Genomic DNA, 24,712 nt, shown 5'->3' on the forward strand with positions numbered 1-24,712 from the left:
ATCGAGGAAGTAATCGGATGCGAAATGGATACATCTCGCAAACATAGTAGAAATTCATCGGGGTCAATACAGAGGTCAGTGTCATCTACGCACAAACACATACTCACAGAATACGATAAGCTTATGAAAGAGAAGATGATCGAACACCGAGAATATCACATCACATCACGTGTGTGAGAAGACTTACCGAATTTTCGGGCTGACGACGATCCTCTTCTCTGGAGTTTCGGAGAAAGATGGGCGGCTCTCGTGGAAACGAGAGTTGGTCGTGAACCCAGAAGCACGTTGTCTGCGGGCGCCTCTTCCGACATCATTGTATTTCTGAAATTGTTCCGTAACTTTTAAATGATGACAATTTGAGTTCAAGAATTGAGAAAATAAAATAACGGTATAGCAAAAAAACTTTTTGAATTCAAAGTCAACTAAAACCTGTAACAGAAGGCCCCCCACACAGTCAAGTTTGAGCTCAATTATCTCGATTTCTATGAGTGGTAGCAAAAATGTGTCAATTGACAGAACAATTATGATATTATGATTAATTTATCCGTTGTCAACCTTTTTATATTTTTGATATGAACCGAGAAAAACTGACCCAAAGTTAAAAGTTAGGAGGCCTTCTATTACAGGTATTACAGGTATTTAAAGTAACTCTTGATTTTGTAATGTGAACAAAAAACGGAAGGATTTTAAGTCCAAACATAAAATGTGCATTTCTAGAAAGAAGTCTTCTAATTCAGTCTATATGATGAAATGAAATATAAATTTTTATTGCATTTCTCTTCTCTGCGAAATAAGGTTCAAAAAAGGTTCAGGAAAAAAAAGTTCAGGAAAAAACGATTCTACTGACAGAACCAGACAATACATTTTCCTGAATTGCTAATAAGTCACGAGAAAACATTTGAGGTGAATGAAAAGGAAAGCGTTGAAAACGACGTGGAAATGAAAATGCTTTTATCAGTGTCAAAAGATTCTCTGATAAGTTTTTGGGGTCGATAAAATGTGACTCGGGTGATGAAGGTGGAGAAAATGAAATAAGGCAACTTTTGTGAAGAAAGGATATTGGATAGAAGAAAAATTGAGCTCTCAAAATCAAAACGGAATAAAGTATTAGGTTGGCGGGAAAGTCTTTGTCACTTTTTCAATAGTTTATTTCTCAAAGAAAAAATAACCGAATAATTAATTATATTGTCCATCATTATCAACAACATGTCTCCAACGTTCCCTCAATTTATGGATTCCATTGCGGTAGAATCCAGCCGGGCGTGAGGCAAAGTATTGTTTGAGTGCCGCTTCGACCGCTCCACGGGAATTGAAGCTTCTTCCTTCGAAGGCACGTGTCATATCGCCAAATAACCAATAGTCGGAAGGAGCAAGATCAGGAGAATACGGGGGGTGAGGGAGAACATTCCATCCATATCCCATCAGCTCCTGCTTCACTTGTTTCGAAACATGTGGGCGAGCGTTATCATGTTGATAGTACACTTTCTTGTCTTTCAGGGCCGAACGGTCGACTGCTTTCTTGAGGTTTCGTAGTTGAGTAGTGTAGAGGTCTCCAGTTATTGTTTTGCCCTCGGGCAGAAGTTCCCAGTAGATGGGGCCGTCCACTCCCCACCACACAGAGAGCATAACTTTTTTCGGATGAAGGCCGGGTTTGGGGACATCCTGTGGGCTCTCTCCTTCTCCAACCCACTGGGATTTCCTGTGGTGATTATCGTAGAAGACCCACTTCTCATCTCCGGTTATTAGCCGGTCCAGCCATCGATCGCCCGCGTGGAGAGTGAGAAGAGTAATCGAATCGTCGACTCGGCGGTCAAGGTTGGCTTGAGTCAGGTGATGAGGTATGAATCGACCAAAAAGTTTTCTCATTCCAAGAGACTTCAAACCTTCAAGGACTGTGCTATGGTGAACTCCGAATGTGACAGCTAGTTCACGGCTAGATTGAAATGGATCCGATTGCAATGCGTGCTTCAGCTTGTCCAAATCCAACTCACGGGGTCTCCCAGAGCGATCCTTTTCATCGAGCGAGAAGTCATCTTTTTCGAAACGATGGAACCAATTGCGAATAGTATTGTAGTGAGGGGCATGTGTGTTGTACACATTCTTCAAGAAAGTTTCCGAATCCTTCATCGTGGTGTGAGATAGGAAGAGGTAAATCAAAACATGTCTGATGTGAATAGCAGTGGGAACAAACATATCGTTTCAATTACAGATGAGGAGCAGGGAAGGAAATGGGGACTTGTTTATATGGAAGGTTCTTATCACCTTGTTATTCACTAGAGTCGATATCATACACAGCCTCCATATACGAGAACAGTGATTAAACAAACAGAGTGACAAAGACTTTCCCGCCAACCTAATATATGATGCCTTGCTTGGCTAGGATTACCCTTGAACCTGTAGTAAAAGGGGTCCATTCACTGTCAAGTTTGAACTGATTTTTCTTGGCTCCTATGCAAGATATCAAACATGTGTCAACTGACAAAGCAATTATGATATTATGATAAACAATCGATCAGTGGACAACTTTATCATAACTTTGACAGGAATCGAGATAAATTAGCTTCAAGTTAAAAGGTAGAGGTCCTTCTAGTGCAGGTTATTGTTTTTTGAAGAAAAGGCGTTTAGGATCAGTTTGTTGCTCTAGAAAACATCTTAAATTCTTTAGAAAATATTGAATTTGGGTTAGCGACAGACTGGAATTAAAAATTGATGGATTGAAAAATAGGGGTTAGTGATTCATGGTGGTTATATTAGATTTCAACGACAAAAAAAGAGGAATGTGGTAAAAGTATCATCATGAAAAAATGTGTGAATTGGGTGAGAAAACCAGGAGTAAGCAAACTGTACTTTTATCGAACCGTATAATCTAGAACACTGAACAAGTCTGTGTTCACCGCCATCCTCTTTTCCTCGACAAAAAGACGAAATGAAACCGGACAGATTTGGAAAACGAGGATATGTGTTGTGAGATGGGGATATAAAGGCAAAAAGAGTTTCAAATTCACACCACTTTTCGAGGGTTTTCTTACAAGATTCATATCTTTTGAATTGAGAAAAAAATGACGTAGAAGAGAGAGAAGGGGTCAAGCGTTGTTGTTTCATTTAAAATAAGAAAAAGGTGTCCATATTTGACTCCCCCCACCCCGGAATAAAAGAGAAGATAAGTATCAAAAGGGCGCGGTGCGCGGAGCAATCGCGGAACAGAACAGTACGTTCGTTTCTTTCTTTAATTCCTCAGTTTCCATCTTTCGATACAATTTCTCTTTCTTTCCATTCATATTTGCATTTCGGACACGCACGCGCCTTTGATGACCGCACAGATTGTTGTATATTGTCTACTATTTTGGGAGATGCTCGGAAAGAGCACGGAAGATCGAGAGGCACAGAGAAAGAGGGTGGTGAACTTTGAAACTCACCGAAACCTCCGATGTTTCAAGACATTCTGACGTAATCAACACAACTGACAAGATTCGGAGCAAATCTGGCGATGGGAATGAGTGAGAAAGAGTCTAGTGAAAGACTGTATTATTATTAAAATGTGATGATTGAAATGAACAAAAAAAGTAAAGTGATATTTTTGATAAGTTAATAGCCACATAAACCATTGCATTATCAGCTGATTAACTTTTTAGGGTGGTGGTGGAGAGAAAATGTTTTGAATTTTTTGACTGGAAATTTTAATTTCTATTGATCAGAAAATGTTGGATTCAGAGCCAAGTTGAAAAAATCGAGATTCTTTTTCTCAACCAGGATACTGTAGATACTAAAAATTCAACTTCAGATTTTCAGAACTCGACAAAAATAATAAAAGCGCCCTCCAAAAGATTTCTGGAATAATAGAAGGACACCTGCAATAGAAGGCCCAAAATAATTGCCGTATATTTTCAGTGAAAATATTTCGGGAATCCCACAATTTCACAGAAGTTTATTGAGGCACTTTCTCAAAAATTCGCTCAAAGATTGCTCAATTTTATTAAAGTTTTCATAAATTTGCAAAATTTCATTTTCACAAATTTCGAATTCCCCCGAATTTTTCGATGAAATTTCTCGAAAAAATTGACTGGAAAATGGAAGGGCTCTCTCTCTCTCTCTCTCTCTCTCTCTCTCTCTCAATAAAAAACCGGCCCTTCTAAGATTCACGGTATTTCTGAATACTCAATAGTTCTGTTCTCAACCAGTGTTTAGAAACTGACTCATAAAACTTTCGCAATATTTTCAGTTCTGTATTGTATTATTTTTTCTTTTTTCAAAAAACGGAATTTCAGTTTCGTAAAAAACTCAAAGAATACTTTTCTCCCAGCCATCACCTTTTTATGCTTTTTCATAATCAAATAAGGAGAGAAAAAAGTTGCATACGCTGATGCAATCGTGCTAGAAGAAGAAGCAATTGAATAGCTTCTTCTTCCATCCAATTCTCTCTCCTTCTACAATTCCATTCGTCCGTTCGCCTCATTCCGTCGTCTGGCTTCTCCCTCATCTTAATTGTCTCTTTTCGAAAAGTCATGTCCACATATTTTCCTCGCAAAACCCTCAAACGATTTGCACTTCACATACACACACAAATCTTTTGTGCGATGACTGAGACAACGCGACAAATCGACCTACAAACCGTCCAAATTCATCCTGAAGAGGGATGGTAAAACGGAAGAACTCGTCGATTGGGAGACAGGTTCATAATGAGGAAGTCAACGAAAAAAGTTGTTTGCTGGAAATTTTTCTAGAGAAATTCTCAAGGGCGAACTGATAAAAATGAACTGGAGGAGAGGAGAGTTATTGATTATCATCGAATCAGTTTTTGTTTTCTGGAGCTCCCGACAGAGTACAGTTCACTCCAGACAAAACAAACCGATTGGATGATAGGACGCAAATAAGGAAATAATAGGTATTGGACACAAAATGAGAGAGAAAATAGGTGACTTGATAACTGTTATGCTGTCTCTACTTTTATTACTGTTACTTTTGCTCTCAAGTTACACAAAAAGTGTGGATCTGGAATTCTATTTGGATACGGTAAGTGATGTTTGATAGGGGTCATTTATTGATTTTCAAATGATGTGATATCAAAAAGATAAGAATATATGTTTCAGCCAGAAGTAATCAAGTCTTGGGGTTACCCAGTGGAAGTTCATAATGTCACCACAAAAGACGGTTTCATACTTCAACTTCATCGTATCCCATATGGTCGAGACAGTCCGATATCATCCCTAGATGACCGTCCACGACCAGTGATATTCCTTCAACACGGTTTTCTCTGCTCTAGTTTTGATTGGGTCGCCAATTTGCCTCATCAAAGTGCTGGATTTGTGTTCGCTGACGCCGGTTTTGATGTGTGGTTGGGCAATTTCCGCGGCAACACATACAGCCGAAAGCATGTCACTCTGAATCCGGACAAAGATCGAGAGTTCTGGAATTGGAGGTGACAAAAAATATGGCAATGAGGGAAGATTTACGAAAGATTTGTTTCAGCTGGGACCAAATATCTAAATATGATTTACCAGCAATGATTGGGAAAGCGTTGGAAGTCAGTGGAGCAGAATCTTTGTATTATACTGGATTCTCCATGGGTACATTGACGATGTTTGCCAAACTTTCAGTTGATCCTTCTTTCAGCCGCTACGTAAGATTCTGCAGAGGAACCACATTTTCTTATCAATTTTTCTTTCCAGATAAAGAAATACTTTGCACTTGCTCCAGTTGGCACAATCAAATATGCTCGAGGTGTGTTTTCATTTCTTGGAAGACATTTTGGAGCAAATTACCAAGAGTATGTGACTAAATATGGGTCCGATGAATTGTTTGGAAGTTCTTGGTTGTTCAAAAAAATAGTGAAGTATACATGTGGATTGTTTGATACTCTGGAGGAACTATGTTCGGATATTACAATGTTGTTCGTTGGAACGTCTAGTGAGAACTGGAATCAAACTAGGGTCCCTGTTTATTTGGCTCATACTCCTGCCGGATCTTCTAGTAATGTTATGGCACATCTGGATCAAATGTTTTCGTATGGTGGAATACCTGCATACGATATGGGAGAGGAGAAAAACGTTCAAAAGTATGGACAGAAACTGCCACCGCAATACAACTTTACAAGTATTTCCGACATTCCCATCCATTTATTTTGGAGTGAAGACGATTGGCTATCGACGAAACAGGACCTGCAAGAGACGTTGTTCACACAGTTGAATCCCCAAGTCGTTCAGGTAACAATTTCTTTTTTTTTCACCATCTCATTAGTTTCCGTTACAGGGAAGCTACCAGATTTCAAACTACAATCATCTGCATTTCATATGGGGAACAGATGCTGTCGACAAAATTTATAAGCGGATAATTGACATTGTTTCTGTTGGTCTGACTTGAAAGATAAAAAATGTTTTCAAACATAATAAATAAATGGAGTGGTGCCTCTTTTTTTCTTCTTTCTATCTCATTCCGTTTTTCAAAAACAGGTTTCTAAACAAAATAGCGACGCACCAGCCGGACGTTTAAATCACCGAAGGCCTTCGAACATACGAAAAAAGAAATTCGATCAGGATGAGATTCGAACTCACGCGGGGAAACCCCAATGGATTAGCAGTCCATCGCCTTAACCACTCGGCCACCTGATCACGAAAGAAGCACAGTTTTGTTGTGTACACATGCAGACTCCTTTTCTCTTACTCTATACGTCGTCTCTCTCGAACTAGCGAGAAAGAGGGGGAAAGGGGAAATTGTGTATCTGTGCTTACTTGTGAGTATTGATATAGAAAAAAGCTGTGACATATGATTGTTGGGGCAGTTGAAGTGAGTTTGAATACAGAAGAAACCGAAAAAAAAATCGGCGGCATACTGTAGTCGTCGCGCATTAAATGAAGCTCGATTTTATTCGTATTTCTCAAGGAGACAAAAAATATTGTGAGAAAGTTTGAATTCTGTGAATTCGCTATGTAAAGTGCACCACATAAAAAACGAAACGCATGTAGACGGTCGTATTCTTAAACCGAATCCAATGGATTTCCACACGGTCCCTTCTCCATGCATTCCTGAGAAGACGTCGAAAAAGAAGGAGGAGCACACCAAAAAGCACTGCCGATTCGGAGTGGATAAACCATAAAAACTCGCTCTCGTGGCTCCTTTTTCTTTCAGTTTCTTTTTTTCTTTTTTCTCCTGTTCAAACTTCAACCTTCCTTCTTCATTAGTCGAATCAAAAATGGCTCGAAAAGCTGGAGGACTTGCTGCTATCATGTCTGGGCAACCAGTGGTAGTAGTGAAGAAAAGAAGTGTATTCTGGAGGCTTCGTCACGTATGTGCACTCACTCTTCTGATTCCCTATGAACTTGGTCTTTCAGTTAACAAGACAAGGTGGACTTCATGTCGGGTTGATTCTTGTTTGTATACTGTATGTGCATGTGGGAGCCTTATTCTTCATGTATATTGAAAGTCCAGAAGAGGTGAGATGACGTTGAAATATAATAATTAGGATCATGAAATTTAGGAACGAATTCATCGAAAAGTTTCAAAGAAATTCGACAGTTTACGACACGAATTTTTGATGGATATTGAGCGGGTAAAACTGGAGGATGCACCAGATGAATGGAGAGTTAATGCCTCTGTTTCTCGGTTAATCGACGACTACTCCAAACACATTTTTCTACTTTTCAAGGATCCGGTTATCAATTTTTATTTTAATAAATACATTTGAAACTGTTTTCAGGTAGCTGCAAATATGTTTGACTGTCTTTTTTATTCTCGAGCCAACTACACTCCCCTCTGGACAACTGATTCTTCTCTTCTCTTCACTGCCACAACTATCATTCCTGTTGGTAAGCCTAATAACTTATTCGTCTATGTTTTTCCTTTCTTGTTTTTGAAGGATATGGATACATTGCTCCGTTGACATCAACTGGAAGACTTGTTCTCTGTATATATGCTGCCTGCGGAATCCCTCTCGCTCTTGTCATGATGTCAGATGTTGGAAAGTTTTTTGCCGATGCTTTCGTCAAGTTTTTTCACGAGGTTTCGGAATGTAAAATTGGACTAGAATATCAGAAATGGTTTCAGAATATCACTGCGTTTATGGTGGTTCTGTTGTTTCTTCTGGTTGCGTACTCGTTGATAGGAGGAATCGCTTATTCAAATGTGACAGGAGTATCAATGATAGAAGGAATATATTTCAGTACTATCACTATTTTTACGATAGGATATGGAGATATCAGGTAACACTGTGTAGCAGATACAGTACCGGTCAATGAGATAAACAAGAAGAAGTCCGGAGCTCGGCTCTAAATTTTCTGATCCCCTAAAAAATTTTAGAGGGCTTAAAACAGACCTAGATTGAAAAGTTTGCATTCACAGAATTTTCTGTAAATTCCTAGTTTTTCAGCTATTTGCCGATTTTAGACATCCGCCTGTTTTTTCACGTTTTCATTGCAAAAATGGGCCAAAAGGGGTGTTTTTCAGAAATAGGCAAATAACTGAAAAACTTGGAATTTTCAAGAAGTGCTGTAAATACAAACTTTTTAATCTAGGTCGGTTCAACACAGTCCAAAATTTCCGAAGCGACCAGAAACTTGACAGCCGAGCTCCAGACTCCAGAAAATGGCCATAACCGAAAATCAAAGGTATTTTTTGTATATCTTATTAGACCGATACTGTATGCCTAAACCAAAATGTATTTTCCAGTCCCGCTGTTCCAATCTACGTAATCATAATCTTCATCGTTTTTGGTGTGGCTCTGGTAACCATTGCTAGTGAGTTAACTTAATGAAACCATTTTTTAAATCTGTAAACTTTTAGTTGATGTCGTGGCAGCTAATATAATTCATCACATTCATTATATGGGTCGTCAAGTCGGAAAAGCAAAAATTATCGCGGATAAAATGCTCAGTGTAAGCTATGGAGGACAAAATTTGAGAGCTTTGCAAGTGACATTTCCATTGATTTGTCTTTTCAAAGCTTCGACCAGTTGAACAGCAACATCAATCAAATCATCCTTAACTGTTGTACAAAGAGTCTTGAACACTTCAAGATCCGGGGTTCGGGCACAAGCTTTCTGAAAATATGAATGCTTTCTTAATAAGAATTAGTGTGAGAAATTTACGTCAGCGAAAGTGGTTAGATCAGTTCTAATGGTATTTTCCATGGCTTTCAGATGGGGCTCCACAAGAGTGACTACAAATTGGCACGCATTGCAAACTAGATAATCTCCAGGATTATCCTGAAAAAAACTTTCAAAGTTTGTCATAAGTGCTGGCGCTAACCAAAACGTACATTTACCAGGGAGAATCCTTGAGACAGAGTTGAAACTAAAACGAGAATAACAATAGTGCGAAACATATCGTGCAACAATTGATATGGAGTAAAACAACCTGCTTACACAGTGCTTTTATATGGGCCTTGTTTTTTGTTTTTCCTAACTTTATTCAGCTTCCAAAGCTGTTAATCATCTTTTTCATTATCATTCATCTAAACTTTTGCCCACTTGTTTTCAACTGCAAAGTGCTTTTTTTGCTATCAGCTCTATGTTTTGTTTGTACAGCACACTCAAATTTCGGACTGTAGACTTTGTTTTAGACAGCTTATTTAATAAGTATAATATACTTTTTAAAAACAAGTATAGGTATAATATATCTGGCGGACCTGGCAAAACCGAAAAATTCTGGATTATGATTAGTCTTGCAAGGTCCGGCCAGACCAATTCTTTCTGGACTTAACGTAATAAATTTCGGCCCAATCTGTTTTCAGCGATCCCTAAAGAAAATAACGGTCCGCCGTGAAAATAGCGGTCCGCAGGGAAAATAACGGTCCGGGGAGAATATAGCGGTCCGAAAAAAAAAACGGTCCGAAATGAAAGTTGACACTGAGTATTTAGGAATCACTTTTAAACTTTGTTTTCAATCAATTTTCGATTAATGATAGAATTTTTTCATTACTTCCTAGTTAATTGAAGGCAAATTATCATTTGCTTCTATGAACGACTCACTAAAACTCACTTTCTATATAACACCTGAAAAGTTTAAAAATGTTCAAGAACATTTTTTTCCAGGAAATTTAAGAATATATTAGAAGAATCTAAAACATTTTTTTAAAGTCTAATTATTCCGTTATTGCTGGGATAGAATGTCACTTTTGCTCTGAGCTTGATAACCTCTCATTCTGTGAGAAATATCATAAATATTTTTTGGAACTTCTCTCAGTTCTGAAAGATTTTAAAGTGCTTCGATTTTCTAAAAGGTTCCAACAGCTTACTTGATTTTTTCAGATAATGGAGACTTCTGATAATTCTACTAAAACTCAGATGAGAATTAAGATGGAGAAAAAAAAATTTACATTATTTGAGAAGCGAAACACAGAAAAAAAGTCTAGAATCTTTTAGAATATATTAGAAATTCCAAAACCCCGAACTGAAAAAAACGAGTTTTAAAAAGTTCCAAAACGAGTTTCAAATATTTCTGATATCTCTCACAGAAATATAGGTAATTGAATTCAGAGTGCAATAGTGGCATTTTATTCCAACAAAAACGGTATAGTTAGACTTTGGAAAGATATTTTAGATTTTTTAGCATATTCTTAACTTTCCTGGAAAAGTTCTTGAACATTTTTGAACTTTTTAGGTATTATAAAATGACAATTAACTTGGCAAAAATTAAAACATTCTATTACTAATCGAAAATTGATCGAAAACAAGGTTTACAAGTGATTCCTGAACACTCAGTGTCAACTTTCATTTCGGACCGTTATTTTCTTTTCGAACCGCTATGTTCTCCCCGGACCGTTATTTTCCCTGCGGACCGCTATTTTCACAGCGGACCATACTTGTAACGGGCCAGGCCGGGCCGGGCTTTTTCCGGAATTTCGGAGGCCCGGCCCGTCATTTCACTAGTTTCGAAATTTTCAAAAAACACATAAGGGGGACCCTTATGTGATACAGACAAACAATTCGAAATACGATAAAAACGGAAAAAATTATATTGAGAGCTCAAAATTTGGCTCAAAAATACAGAATTTTTGACACCGGACCTTCCGGGCCTTGAAAATTTTCAACTAACAGGATTCATTGATGTGAACTTTCATCAAGCCCGGCCCGGCCCGGGCCCGGGCTTTGGCGGGCAGGCCCGGAATTTTACAAGTATGCAGCGGACCGCTATTTTCTCTAGGAACCGCTGAAATCAGATAGAGCTTAAATTTCCTTAATTTTTCACTACAGTAAAACCCAACTAAATTGAATATTTTTAACCCGGACTGGAATTTTTCGAGTATAGTTTTCACAATTGACCGTACAATTGGGATTCGGAGTTCATACTTGCTTCAATCCAGTTTGAACTATCCTCACAGTTCTCTCAACATGAAAGAGGTTTCTCAAAACGGAAATCACTTTATTTTTGAAAATGGAGTACAGTATTCCCATCGCCCGAATTTCAAGCAAAACAGTAAATGGAGAACATCCTTTTTATATTCATGAGAATAATATTTATTTGAAATTCAAAAGAAGGTCAACATGCGGATAACTGATGGCATACGGTCAAAGGATCCGTGTTTTGTTTGAGAAATTCCAGAAATTTGTCGATGCCTTCCACGAAATCGTTTTTCGCGACATCACATACCAGTTTCACGATATCTATGGAAGGGGCGATTTCACATAAGTGCTGAAAAATTTTACCATCTATGCACATATTTTCGGTTGAAAGTTCACATCAATGAATCCTCTTAGTTGATTTTGAGTGATAGATTCCAGTAAGGCAATATTTTTCTGCATGAAACCGAATCCTTCCTGGCACAAATGACAGAAAACTTCACAATTAGAAGGTGGCTGAATAGTCTGTCCAGAACAGATCACTAGGAAAGCACAGAGAAGGAATAATAGTTTCATCTTTGAATTATGAGAGTCTACTCGATTCAGAACTCTTTTATACTGGTTTATTGAGGAGAGGCGTCATTTGTTATTCATTACGTACATGTTCCAATGATAGTGCTGACTTGTTTTGGAGATAATTGTGCTCGTAGATGGACAGTGTCCAATGAACACATTTTTCATAGAGAAGGAGCACAGAAAATTAAATATTGGGTGAATATTTATCTTGAGAAAACAAAGCACAATTGGGACACATTCATTTGAACATGATCTTCTTCTCACACATGTTCAAGTATCCACAGAGAAGGTTTGGACTTGTTTGATCCTTTAATCCTTTAATTAACGTTATCAAGGCATCCACTAAATCATCCTGGAGAACTACACAGAAAGCTTTCACAATGGGAATGTTTGTTGGAGCCATGTCTCACATTTTCTGAAATAATTTCAGCGTACGTTTACCATCAGATTGATTATCAGAGTGAGACTTTCACCTTCACCAGAGATCCCAAATTATTCTCTACAATAGCTTCTAGAGCTGATAATTGAGATTGGGCAATAGAAAGTCCAGAATTGCAAATATCACAAAGAATGTTTGGGGAAGTGCTATTGGTTGGAGTTATTTGACATTCTGAAAATGATGCGATTAAGAGAAAGATGTAGATGAACTGCTGCATGCTTATCCTCTTATAATTCTGTTATAGACTCGTCTTAACTTTTTATAGTAACTTTGAAAGCTCAAGCATACAGCTAGTAAAACAACATTGTTTTTCTGTTTTGTTGAAATTATTTCAGAAGTTGATACAACTGAAAAGGCGAAAGATTACATGTCCAAAGAGTTCCTATTTTCAGATGGCCCAGAAAATCAATATCAATCGTGGATTGGGTCTTGGTATGGCACAACTTGGCGCTTTTGCAAGGATGGGAATGATGATAAATGTAAGTGTCTGCGTCTCTCACTCTCTCACTGTATACTTTGTCCTGTGAGCGTTCTGTTGATCGTCGAACGTAATAGGCAGTGTTTGACCGTTATCGAATGACCACACGTATCGCCGATTATCTTTTTCTTTCGTTCTTAATGTCAATGTGGGGGTATAGCTCAGTGGCAGAGCATTCGACTGCAGATCGAGAGGTCCCCGGTTCAACTCCGGGTGCCCCCTACTTCTTTTTGTAATTTTTTGATTTAGGTGAGTGCAATGGGAACTGCTGGTGGAGGGCAGGCAAATGGAGATGTTGGAGAAGGAATTGCGATGAGTAGAAAATCCACGTGGAAGAGTAAAGGAGATGAGGAAGACATGAAGACGAGGAAGAGTACAGCATTCGAACCAGACCTTGATTTTGATATGATTGATCATCGACATATATCTGGTCAGTTTTTTTGAAAGTTCGTCATGAAAACGGTTTTGCAGGTTCATCACAATACCTGTATGGTTTTGGCTTCGACAATAATGCATTCGGATCAGTCGATGCGCAGAGTAATGATTCAGTTTTTATGTGACATGTTTGATGTATTGTACAAATTGTATTGTACATGAGACAATTTTAATAAAGATTTTTGTAGTTTTTATTAACCTAGAAAATTAAATAAATGCTAATAACGAGAATACAATTCAAGAAGCTCGCAGATATTCCAGGAGTGATGTTGGGATCTTCTTCGAAACTCCCGTTGCAGAAATCCTAAGAAGTGCAGATTAATAAATCAATGATTGTGGTATCAACTCACTCTAGAACATGTGCATTTTATTTCCGACGGTATCGCATCATCACTGGTTATATTGGAGAAGTCAATAGTTGAACACATTGGCTGAAATAGGAACTCATTTATTGATAAACGTTTTCAAGGCCTACCACATTCTGATAAGATTCTTCCATGGCTTTCTCCAAGCATCCCTTCATCATTGTTGCCTTTTGATCCGGCTTATTCACATTCTCAACAACTAATCGTATGTAGCAAGATGTCAGCGAGGGACATATGTAGTCGACATAGTCATCTAAAATGAAAGCATTATTGGAATCTCAAGAGTTGAGGAATTATACTTTTATCAATTCCAAACTCGGCAATACCTCCAAAACATTTAATTGAATGAGCATAACTGAATAATGAAAATACAACAAGGATGTAGAAAAACATATTACTAGAATCGGATGTATTGTAAAATGTGAAAGTACCGAAAGAAACAGTAATAGCTCGACTGGCAAGTGAAACCAGACGGATTAACACTTTCACGATTCATCGAAAGGGATAGAAAGAGAACTTCCATTTTTAGGCGTATGTTCCTTTTTCAGAAGTTTCAAAAAAGGATTTTGATCTTCAGGAATTATTGTAACAGAAAAGCCAGACTACATCCAGATTGGAGATGCTTATCCATTTCGATACGGTTTTCCGAGTCATTCGTAACGAGGACAAAGAAAAGGACACGACTCAGATTCTCTTCCGAGATATCTATTCTTGTTCTTAATTTTACTCTTCCTGGACTTCTCAAGACACAGCTAGATTTAATTTTAAGTCCTATTTTCCTGAAAGACTTCCCGGAAATGGTTATTAATCGAGCGGATCCCAATGTCCCATTTCGCCGTTTTTTGGCAATTTTGATTACTCTTGGTCTTCTGATTTTTGTTTTCACTGTGTAAGTTTTAATTTCAGAAACAAGTTTTGCCAAAATTTGGTTTTCCAGGTATAACAATTCCGACTCAACAAGGAATCTGGAAACACTAAAGTCCCGATTAAGATACCCCAGCAACCAGACAGGAATTTCAAAACAATTATCAAATTATGACTTGAATGAATACAATGTGAAGACTTATAATGGATATGTGACTATGAACGAGTTGAATGAAAAGGTTTGATTCTCATGAATTAAATAGTAGAATACCAGAGATTTAAAAGGTTTACAAACTTCTTGGCTATGAAATCGAGCTTCCAACTCTGCCAGTTCCAACACTACGAATGATCAATGAACCAACTTGTGAATTAGTGTTCTCAGAATGGCTGAAAGTATCTCAACAGCCACAACCTGATAAACCACAAAGAACAATTCCAAGCCGGGATTCAGACGCATTTCTTCTTTTTGGATATGCAGCACTAGGAAAGGTACAGTCTGTTACAACTACGACTATTCTATTTTTGTTGATTTCAGTGGTACATAAATGATAAGAATTCGTTGTTTGGAGAGAAACCAAGAAACTGGGATAGGATATCAGAGTTAATGGATTATTCTAAAGATCAACTGGGTAAAATGGCATATCACAAAGAATCAGGTAATGGAAATTGGTTTCTTTGATCCACAGGTGGATCGCGCAGAACACTATATGGGCGCATTGTGGCCCATATTGTGAATGTGCGCATATAGCGTTCGTTATGCCCGCTATTGTCAATTCAGAACAATCGCGCGGATGAACGCACACACAAAGAAGTAAACAACCTGTCGAGACGCTCCGCCTTTTTTTGAGGCACGGTTTTGTGGGCGTGCAAAGGCGCCGCACATTTTTTTTCATGGTTTTTTATTCAAGCCATTTTTTGGTAATTTTCACCAAATTTCGTTCGAATTTGAAGACAATTTGGCTATTTTGTGAAGACCGCGCCTCAAAAAGGGGCGGAGCGTCTCGACAGGTTGTTTACTTCTTTGTGTGTGCGTTTATCCGCGCGATTGTTTTGAATTGACAATATTTGTTTCGTATGCGAGCATATACAGCACCGCGCGATCCCATATAACGTTCCTCGCGATCCACCTGTGTCCGGAAAATGAAAGAGTTTTTACGGTATGTATGACTAATTGATAGCCAAGATTCAATTCCAAAATTGTCTTTCAGTGTCAATGTATCATGCAATGGCTGCTAATCGCCTCGATGGAAAGAGTGGGGTTGTTATTGGAAGTATGCAACCATGGGTGGAAGTTATGGCCCTGAAAAATGGTTTGTGCTTTTTTTAGACAATAATGTTTATTCAAATATTTATATAGGTGCCAAAACAGTTCTGACGGTTGAATACAATCCATTAAAAATACAAGACGAATTCAAGGACAGAATGTCTGCCATACTTCCATCGGAATTCGTAAAAAAGTATAGAGAGTAGGTCACTATTCAATTCACTCAAACAATGATTTTTTTAGTTACTATGAGAAATTTGACTTCGCTGCTTCATTCTCATCCATCGAACACTCGGGACTCGGACGGTATGGAGATCCGCTAGATCCGATTGGTGATCTGAGAGAAATGTTGAAGATCAAATGCATTCTCAAAAAAGGAGGTGATATCGTTGTAGACCTATGATTTTGTTTCCATATTTTTATCTCCAGGTTTACTATTCCTTGCCTTCCCACTGGGAACCGACTCGATTCAATATAATGCACACAGAATATACGGTCCCGTTCGTCTTGCGTTAATGTTTTATGGCTTCGAATGGTTGTCAACGTTCAATGGAGAACAAGAACAGCCTTTTGATCTGAATTCTCTCAATTTGCATTCGAAAGTTAAATTTCAACAGGCACAATACACGATGGTTTTGAGGAAACTTTGATCTTTATTGTATAGTGAGAAAATAAACTGTTTTCTTTTTAACAAAAATATTCCTAAAACTTTCTTTTCGTAGCTATTATTCAATGAAGATTTGAAGCTGAAATAAGAAAAATGAACATCCAACAAAAATTTTCCAAAAAAAAACTTTTAATCCACCTTGACAGTTTCGGTTGAATTATCGTGTTAAACATTTTTCTTTCTCAAGAACTGACAACCCAGAAATAAAATTTGTGATCTTGAAAATGTCTCTGTGCTTTTTTCACAGTTTCCGAAAACCAAACCAATCTATTATGCTTCCCTAAAAATCATTAGGACCGTCCGCCTTTCTCCACCCTCCAATAAAATTTGTGCAGATGTGTAAATAAAATTATATGCATTGTTCCAGTGATCATTTCAAGTAAAGCGAACAAAAAATGATCAACAGAGCACATCCGAATGTGCTACCATCCCGATTCATTTTACTCTTGCATTTGGTCTTCTTCTTATGATAGCGATATTGTTAGTTTTTTAATTGTCCTCTGAAAATGAAAGCAATTATTGTAGGCTGATAAAAGATAGAAATGGGTACACGAATTTGGCAGAAGTTGCTTTGAAACTTCGAGGATCTGAAGGGTTCAATTCTATAATACCGACTGTGACCAATCACAAAAACGTTAGTGTTAAGACACACAAAGGACTGGTTTCATTAGACGAGCTGAATGAGAATGTTTTCAAAAAGCTTGGATATGATATTCTCGAACCGACTATCCCCGTTCCAACTCTCCGGATGACCAATGAACCAACATGTGAGACGGTGAGTTTGAGATACTCGCTTAACATGAAACTTTGAAAGAAACTTTCGAAAATATTTTTAGGTATTTTCCGAATGGAAGAGAATCTCAGAGCTTCCACAGCCAGAGTACCCACCGAAGGAGATCCCATCCGACCGTATGGATGAGTTCTTGCTTTACAATTACACAGCCATGAACAAGGTGGTCTCTTAAAAGAGTATTATTAATAGCCAATTTAGATTTTCAGTGGTACATAAACGACAAGAATTCGGACAAGGGTGAGAGACCAAGAAATTGGGATAAACTTTCGGATATGATCAAGTGGCCCAGGCAGAAATTGGGAGGATTGGCATATGGAACAGACGGAGGTAAAATATCACCTCAAATGTATTATTTTGATCGATTTGTTTAGTTTCCATATATGATGCAATGAAGTTTCATCGTTTGGATGGAAAGAGTGGAGTTGTCATTGGAAGTATGCAACCATGGGTGGAAGTTTCAGCTCTTGTGCATGGTAAGTTTGTTTTTATGCCGAAAGTTCACCTACCCGTTTTCAGGAGCATCGAAAGTTCTGACTGTAGAATACAATAAACTAGAAATACAGGAGGAATTCAGAGATCGAATGTCTTCGATTCTTCCCATCGAATTTGTGTCGAATTGGCAAAAGTAAGTGAGCAATGCATCTGTTTTTCCAAACTCATTCAAAAGATATCAAAAAATTTCAACTGATAAATTATTCATCACAATGTAACCAAAGTTTTATCAGTTGACAGATTTTTGATGTTTCTCATAGGAACCGATATAATTGAGCTCAAGTGCCCGTGTAGGGTGAGCTTCTATAGAGAAAACACAATAATTATTGAAGCTATAGTGATTGGTTGATGAAGGCGGTGTATTTGGATACAGCATTATTGGGAGCAGCATGTTTGGTTAAAACATGTTGAACTCTTGAACACAAATATCCCACAGAAAAAAGGATTACATTTTAGATACGCAGACAAATTTGACTTCGCTGCATCCTTCTCATCCATCGAGCATTCTGGATTGGGAAGATATGGAGACCCAATCGATCCAATAGGGGATTTGAGAGAAATGCTCAAAATTAAATGCATCCTCAAACCAGGAGGTTAGCTTACCACTTACGAAAAAAATGTTATGATTATTGCTCAGGTCTTCTATTCCTTGGAGTTCCATTGGGTACTGATGCTATTCAATACAACGCTCACAGTATCTACGGATCCGTTCGACTTGCAATGATGTTCTACGGATATGAGTGGCTTGGAACATTTTCTGGAAATACTGAGCAACCGAATGACCTCACTGCAGAACGACTTCATTCGAGAAACATCTTCGGAATGACCCAAAACACTATTGTTTTGAGAAAACTTTAATTACATGTAGTCATTTTTTAATGTGTATTCTTGCTTTCATATTACGAATTGCCTTTTCATGGTTTGAACAGTCAAAGATTATGAGTAAAAAATAATGGCTCATTAAATGCGACTCCGACCAACTTTTTAAAGTAATTTTTAGCAAAATGCCGGCAAAAAAATCTGAAACAATGCATGAAAAAACAATGCACGCAGTGGCCGTGGACTAGGATTCCCGCGACCGTCTTGGACAAAAACTTGAATTTTCAACTGCGTTTTTTCGGGGTTTTCGAATTTTTCTGGATTGTTTCAAAGAAATATTACGAAAATACATAACTTTGGGAAATGCAAAAAAAATCAATAGTGATTTTCATCAGGCCGCTGAAAAACCTTGAAAATAAATATAGTAATCCCTCTAATAGAACCCACAGAATCCGCCATTTTTGAGCTCAATTATCTCGATTCCTGTGAAAAATATCAAAAACTTGCCAACTAATGAATTATTTATCATAATATCACCAATATTTTATCAGTTGTCAAAATGTGTATATCTTTTATAGGAACAGAGATAATCGGGATCAAAGTTGGTGGTTTGGGTGGGCTTCTATTAGAGGTAATACGGTGATTGTTATTCCTGACAAAAAAACCGCTGTAGAAAACCGTATTATATATTTTTATAATCGATATCATTTTAGCTTTTCTCTCTCGGAACCATAAACTCTCCAACCGATACTAAAAACTGTTTCTCTGCTTTTCCATTCCCTCTTCTCTGCTTTTGTTTCCATTATTATTCCACCGCGATGACACGATTTTTTGTTTTGCTGCTTATTTGTACATGTATCGTTGTTTTTTACCTGAACAAAGTGTGAGTAGAGAACTGAAAATTTCGAAAAAAAATTGTTTGGGGTTACAGATTTATTGCTAACACGATACACTTTGGAAGAACAGTTATGTGAAATACATATGGATACGGAGGAGAGACGAGAACGATTTTCCAAGATCCCACCATTTATCTTCGACAAAACGTTCGAACTCATGTTGGAGATATTAGTTTTTTAGAGTTCAGAGAAGAAGTGTGTTTCATGAAAATGAACACACTTCAGAAACTTTTCAATACTTTTTCAGTTGTACAAGAAATACGGGTACACTTTGACAAGTCCTACTTATCCATTTGTAACAGTGGTTTCTAACTATCAGATGAATTGTACTTGGGTAAATGGAATATCATATATTTTCAAATCAAAAACTTGACATTTCAGGAGTTCACAGATTGGTTGCAAGTTCAAAAGAATCGAACGAATCGTCGACCGAGAGCCTACCTTCCGGACGGAGGTCAGCGAGATTTTCTAACAAATAAATATAGTGGAGTATCTTATGTGAGTTGAAACTGAGTTTTTCAAAATCGTAACCCATAAAATATTAGAAATATTCGGATGACCGAGCTAAACTGAACATCACTTATAAAAGCTGGGAAAACATTGCTGACATTGTGACATGGCATGCGAGAGATGTACTTCGACTGGTTGATGACATGTCTGGAAGTTAGTGGATTACTGTGTGAACAATTATTTATTCTGGCATTCTTTTTTTCAGTATCAATGCACTATGCGATGAAGAATTATTATCTGACTGGAAAACGAGGGCTTGTTTTGGCCAGTGATCATCCGATCGTCGAAGTTCAAGCGATTCAGAATGGTTGGTTTTTTTTAAACCAGAATTAGGTGTTGTACTTTTTGATCTTCAATGTTTAAAATTTCACTTTGAGCAATGTTTCGTTAGTGTTATTTCAGGTGCCTCTCATATCCTATCTGTTGGACAGGTGGCTCGCGAGACAGAGGATGTTTCGTCAATGTCTTTTTTAGAGTTTGCAGAGAAGCGTCGGAGGTTTGTTTGAATTAAAATTAAATGATCAATTGATGCCTTCAGATACAGCGAGGCTTTTGATTTTGTGGCAACATGGGGCACAATTGAAAGTGTTGGATTAGGACGCTATGGTGATGTGTTGGATGCATTCGGAGACCTTCAAATGATGGCCATGTTGGGATGTTCGTTGAAGAAGGGAGGACTGTTCTTTTTGGGGATTCCTATGGGTAGAGACGCTGTGATATTCAATCAGAAGAGGATCTACGGACATGCGAGGTTACCTATGTTGATTGCTGGTACGGTTTTGTTATTTAAATATGTAGCACATTTTACGGCTTCGGGGCATTTCGCCACCGTGATAATATATCCTTATTTCTGATAGAGCCCATTCTGAAATACAGAAATTTGAAAAAAATAATTGTTTTGGAAAAATTATAATTAGTATTTTTCCGAATTTTAGAATGTGTTCTATCAGAAGATATTCTGTAGAATTTTCACTGGATTGTTTTGATGTTCTAGAAAAAAAACAAGTAAATTTTGCATGAATCCGAAATCTTATGAAAACATTTTTGGCATTTTTTTATGGGAAAACCAGAAAAAGTGATAAAATTAATGATTTTTGTATAGAAAAAGTTTCAGGTTTTCTTAGCATCATCGACAATTTTCTTCTTGAAGTCCAAAGTTTTGAATTAGTTTTGGATCAGTATTTTTTTTCACTGCTATATATATATCTGTTCAAATCTTCGATTAAATCTTTTGTGTCTCTCCTCTGAATTTAGGAAAAACAGAAAGTCAAAAGACTCGGTAATTTGAAATACTCAGAAATTCGGAGATATACAGTTTTTCGAGTTTAGAAAAAGAATTCTGAATTCCAGAAAAATTTCACGAAAACACTGAAAAAAATGGTTCCACTTGTTGCAAGGCGTGAGGAATTTTTGAGACCTTAAATTGTTCAGAATCTCCTTCTTTATCTTCTAATCTTAATTTTCTGAATTTTCAATGCTTCTTAAATTTGAATTTCGAGATTTCCGAATTTCAGGTTTTGCCGAATCGTAATTTCCTGAAATATTTTTCAATTTTCAACTCATTCTGCAGTGAAATAATTTTTTTGCTAGATGTCGCTACAGTCACTAAACCCCTAGCGCTTGAGAAACACTAAATTCAAAATATCCAACTAGGTAATCACCCGAAATACATTTTCTCGGGAACCGAATACGGACTACAATTTGTTTCTCTATCCGATTTATCTATTGGAACAAATATCAAGAAACACATTTCCGAAAAGACCACACCGTAAAAATATCTTTCTCATAAAGTTGCCAAAATGTTTCGATGTGTTGTTTTTTCAGTATGCCTGGTCTCTTCTCTTTAGCAGGAATTTAATCCACAATACAGACGATTTGCGAGATAATGTTATTTTCCAGGATACGAATGGATTGGGACGTTTTCTGAAGACTTTGAGACATCGACGGAGATAACTGGACCCGAAATCGACAGATTACACAAATTCGACCATTTGAAAAGAACTCTAGTTTTGCGAAAGCTGTAATTTTTCAAGGCATATTTTTCTCAATATTTTCTTGTGTTATAGTTGACATATTTTACACTGTTTCTTGTCTGGTCATTGAATAAATTTAGTGGAAAGTCGAAAGTTATGAAAAAGGAAGAATGGATGGATGGATTTGATTTTTCGGGAAGATACGTCACTCGATATGAACTGTAGAAAGTCGTCCGAAAGCTTTCTTGTTTCTTGGCAGATTATTCAGAAGATACGGAAGACCTAGCGTGGCATTTTTCTAATTCGGAGCGACATTTCTACAGAGGACGAGTGTTCCTCCGCCTGCACAAATAATGCACATGGATTCGGAAGATAATTGATTTTTTTTGCTTTTTATTTGTTCTAACTACTTTTTTAGTTGATAGTTAGGCAGAATATAACTTATCTGGAGATGAACTATTAGATCAAAAACTGCGTAACGTTCCTGACAATTCGAAGAAGTCGTATTCATATTCATGCACTGATTCTTAGAATTCCATCTCTTAACTGACTCTCCATTAATATGATTCCTCATTAAAAACGAAAAACTGGATGTCTACTTCTTTCTCATCTATATGTTTCATGCTTGTCGTTCACTCCTTACTCTTTCGGCTTGTTGGAAAATGCAACATAATGAAGAATATGTCTTCAGAATGATTCACTTTTTCAAATTGCAAAATGTTCTACGGATACTTGTAATGGTTTCCCTATTTTGTTTCATTTTAATTATAGATTATCAGGTGAGGTTTATCAAAGAATTTGGTTTAAAAGTGTTATTTGAAGTTGAGATCAAAACAAAGACAAGATGAACTGAAAATTTTGAGACAACAGTATTTGGCTGACGATCCAGAGGTGACACTACCAGAAAAAATTCAAAATTATGTGAAAATTTATCTAATCGATTTCAGGATGGACAAACAGTTGGATATGAAATCATTGGAGACGAGATAAAGTACAATGTCGTTGAAAAACCCAAAATTGCAATAGTCAGTGTTCTGCGATCATTGGAGCAATCGAAATACTACGATATAGCAATCAGTATGTTGTACGGCGTCCAAAGTTCTGAAATCTGGGAGCTCTGGTCTCAGAAAGCAGCCCGACATGACGCCCAGGTTCCCATGATTTTCAATTGGCATAGTGCAAATCAGTGCGATCGTACCCTTCTTATCGCATCGAGACTCGCGAAAACGTTTGCGCGGTTTTTTCAACAAAAAAATTGTGTTAAAAAGCCTCGAGAAACGGCATGAATTTTGCGGGTCTCGACGCACTGGTTTCAACTATGCGAATTCCAAATTTTGGAAAGGGCGTTACTTTGGACTAATTTCTGGGTCCAGCGAACCCAGATTTTGGAATTTTGGACGCGACATTACATTTAACAAAAATATGTAACTCTAATTTTAATTTCCAGGCACCGTAAAATGCTATGCAAAAATCCAAGGATATCACTATATTCTAGCAGTAGAGAAGGATTTTGAGTGTTACCAAAAAGATGTTGGTTTTTGATCTTCTAGATTCCGATCACCATTTTTTTTCTTGTTACAGCAATTTTTCCGCCGTCACTGTATAATTGCAAAGATCCTGCCAAATTTCGACGCCGTGTTATTTTTAGATGCAGATATCGGTGTTGTTTATCCAAAGAGAAGGATCGAAGAATACATGTATCAGGACTTTGATGTCATTTTTTACGATCGATTTTATAATTGGGAGATTATGGCTGGATCTTATCTAGTCATAAACACTCCATATGCAATTAAGTTTTTGATGGATTTCGCAAATTACGAATCCACACTTCCTGACAGTTTTCATGGAACTGACAATGGCGCACTTCATGTACGTTTTTTCGTAGTACCGAATTCAAAAACCAGCTTTTCAAACCATTCCAAACAAATTTATTTTCAGTTCTTCATAGCCGAAAGATTCTTCCCAGAAGAAATGTATACCATCGATTTGTGCCGTCAACCATACAAATATTCCCGAGATTTTGACGACGTCTTCACCTATGAGGCGTGCCTACGTGCCATTCTGGGAGCCAGAACTGAATTCGATCGTATCAAAATTTTGAAAAAAGGAACCGGATGGGCGAGAGATAGTTGGATAACCGATGGAGTGTGGAGCAAAGAAATTGGAGATTTTATGCTTCATTCATGGAAGACAAGTCAGATACAAACAATCCCAAATCAAAAAATAAAACCAGTCAAGACTTCAATGTATGAATGGTTCAACCCACTTGTCGGTGCTATCCATCTGGACAAGTGTCATTCGAAAAATATGTCGTGGAACTATGATGAACGATTATTAGGAGATTCCGAGGAGATGATGACAAGCTTGACAGAGCTGCGAAATAAAGTTACAAAGCAACAGTTCCGTTTCTTCTATCGGATGAAATCATTCGTTTAATTTTTGTGTGATTACGGTTTCTAAAAAAAATTCTCGTTGTACTTTTTTACGGGTTGCAGTGTGTGTAGTCCCTCTTTTTTCGTTTTTTTTCTTTGCTTTCGGAATAAATTCTTCAAAAATAAAACATGAGTTGTCCATAGAAACGGAAGGGAAAACAAAAGGAAAACATGAAATATGATGCACTACCGGGGCTAGTGGTGCAGATGTGGCTTGAAGTATATATTTTAAAACTATGAAAATTCATGAGATCGAAACTGTAAGTTCTCGAGCTTCATCAGCAACTTCTGGTCGGAAGTTGATCAGATTTCGGATAAGACCACTACTAAAGTGTACAAAACTCAGACAAACTTTGTCAAGGTTCCGATCTAGTAGTATTTCAATGTTCAACTTCCGACTAAAATCCGAGTATGGATTGCTATACAGCTGTTTTTGGCAA

General features: G+C 37.4%; 8 protein-coding genes and 2 non-coding genes across 10 annotated transcripts in view; 7 read left to right on the forward strand and 3 right to left on the reverse strand.

The window, feature by feature from the left end:
- Positions 1 to 314, reverse strand: part of Cbr-dre-1 — a gene marked incomplete at both ends in the record, with an annotated part of 11,582 nt that extends 11,268 nt beyond the window's left edge. Inside the window, one exon of the mRNA XM_045237815.1 lies at positions 188 to 314. Within this exon, the coding sequence (XP_045096623.1) occupies positions 188 to 314 (127 nt within the window). The remainder of the gene's footprint in view (positions 1 to 187) is intronic.
- A 4,582-nt stretch (positions 315 to 4,896) lies between these two features.
- On the forward strand, positions 4,897 to 6,357 carry Cbr-lipl-4 (the record flags this gene model as incomplete). Its single annotated transcript, XM_045237816.1, is given in 5 exon segments — positions 4,897 to 5,010; positions 5,088 to 5,416; positions 5,467 to 5,617; positions 5,667 to 6,233; positions 6,247 to 6,357. 5 exon segments carry the CDS (start codon positions 4,897 to 4,899, stop codon positions 6,355 to 6,357), a joined length of 1,272 nt encoding a protein of 423 aa, XP_045096624.1.
- A 166-nt stretch (positions 6,358 to 6,523) lies between these two features.
- CBG28599 lies at positions 6,524 to 6,605 on the reverse strand. Its single transcript has one exon. It is a non-coding gene (tRNA).
- Positions 6,606 to 7,186: 581 nt separating this feature from the next.
- On the forward strand, positions 7,187 to 8,740 carry Cbr-twk-10 (the record flags this gene model as incomplete). The annotated part of the gene is made up of 7 exons (XM_002637235.2): positions 7,187 to 7,279; positions 7,326 to 7,427; positions 7,472 to 7,645; positions 7,691 to 7,799; positions 7,850 to 7,992; positions 8,038 to 8,192; positions 8,659 to 8,740. 7 exons carry the CDS (start codon positions 7,187 to 7,189, stop codon positions 8,738 to 8,740), a joined length of 858 nt encoding a protein of 285 aa, XP_002637281.2.
- Positions 8,741 to 12,676: 3,936 nt separating this feature from the next.
- On the forward strand, positions 12,677 to 13,322 carry CBG18969 (the record flags this gene model as incomplete). Its single annotated transcript, XM_002637236.1, has 3 exons — positions 12,677 to 12,763; positions 13,012 to 13,192; positions 13,234 to 13,322. The coding sequence occupies 3 exons, from the start codon at positions 12,677 to 12,679 to the stop codon at positions 13,320 to 13,322; spliced, it is 357 nt and encodes a 118-aa protein (XP_002637282.1).
- Positions 12,913 to 12,984, forward strand: CBG28986. Its single transcript has one exon. It is a non-coding gene (tRNA).
- A 74-nt stretch (positions 13,323 to 13,396) lies between the features above and the next one.
- Positions 13,397 to 14,085, reverse strand: Cbr-spp-19 (the record flags this gene model as incomplete). Its single annotated transcript, XM_002637237.1, has 5 exons — positions 13,397 to 13,501; positions 13,548 to 13,628; positions 13,673 to 13,815; positions 13,862 to 13,917; positions 13,961 to 14,085. 5 exons carry the CDS (start codon positions 14,083 to 14,085, stop codon positions 13,397 to 13,399), a joined length of 510 nt encoding a protein of 169 aa, XP_002637283.1.
- A 274-nt stretch (positions 14,086 to 14,359) lies between these two features.
- On the forward strand, positions 14,360 to 16,340 carry CBG18971 (the record flags this gene model as incomplete). Its single annotated transcript, XM_002637238.1, has 8 exons — positions 14,360 to 14,451; positions 14,500 to 14,665; positions 14,712 to 14,915; positions 14,962 to 15,082; positions 15,635 to 15,736; positions 15,784 to 15,892; positions 15,934 to 16,070; positions 16,120 to 16,340. 8 exons carry the CDS (start codon positions 14,360 to 14,362, stop codon positions 16,338 to 16,340), a joined length of 1,152 nt encoding a protein of 383 aa, XP_002637284.1.
- Positions 16,341 to 16,774: 434 nt separating this feature from the next.
- Positions 16,775 to 18,500, forward strand: CBG18972 (the record flags this gene model as incomplete). Its single annotated transcript, XM_002637239.1, has 8 exons — positions 16,775 to 16,837; positions 17,004 to 17,132; positions 17,194 to 17,310; positions 17,357 to 17,477; positions 17,522 to 17,623; positions 17,667 to 17,775; positions 18,099 to 18,235; positions 18,280 to 18,500. 8 exons carry the CDS (start codon positions 16,775 to 16,777, stop codon positions 18,498 to 18,500), a joined length of 999 nt encoding a protein of 332 aa, XP_002637285.1.
- An 814-nt stretch (positions 18,501 to 19,314) lies between these two features.
- On the forward strand, positions 19,315 to 24,276 carry CBG18973 (the record flags this gene model as incomplete). Its single annotated transcript, XM_002637240.1, has 11 exons — positions 19,315 to 19,344; positions 19,605 to 19,691; positions 19,739 to 19,855; positions 19,903 to 20,020; positions 20,073 to 20,174; positions 20,270 to 20,363; positions 20,406 to 20,643; positions 22,788 to 22,917; positions 23,288 to 23,370; positions 23,422 to 23,709; positions 23,779 to 24,276. The coding sequence occupies 11 exons, from the start codon at positions 19,315 to 19,317 to the stop codon at positions 24,274 to 24,276; spliced, it is 1,785 nt and encodes a 594-aa protein (XP_002637286.1).
- Between the last annotated feature and the right edge of the window lie 436 nt (positions 24,277 to 24,712).

Source organism: Caenorhabditis briggsae, assembly GCF_000004555.2.
Source record: "Caenorhabditis briggsae complete genome, chrV, whole genome shotgun sequence".
Lineage (NCBI taxonomy): Eukaryota > Metazoa > Nematoda > Chromadorea > Rhabditida > Rhabditidae > Caenorhabditis > Caenorhabditis briggsae.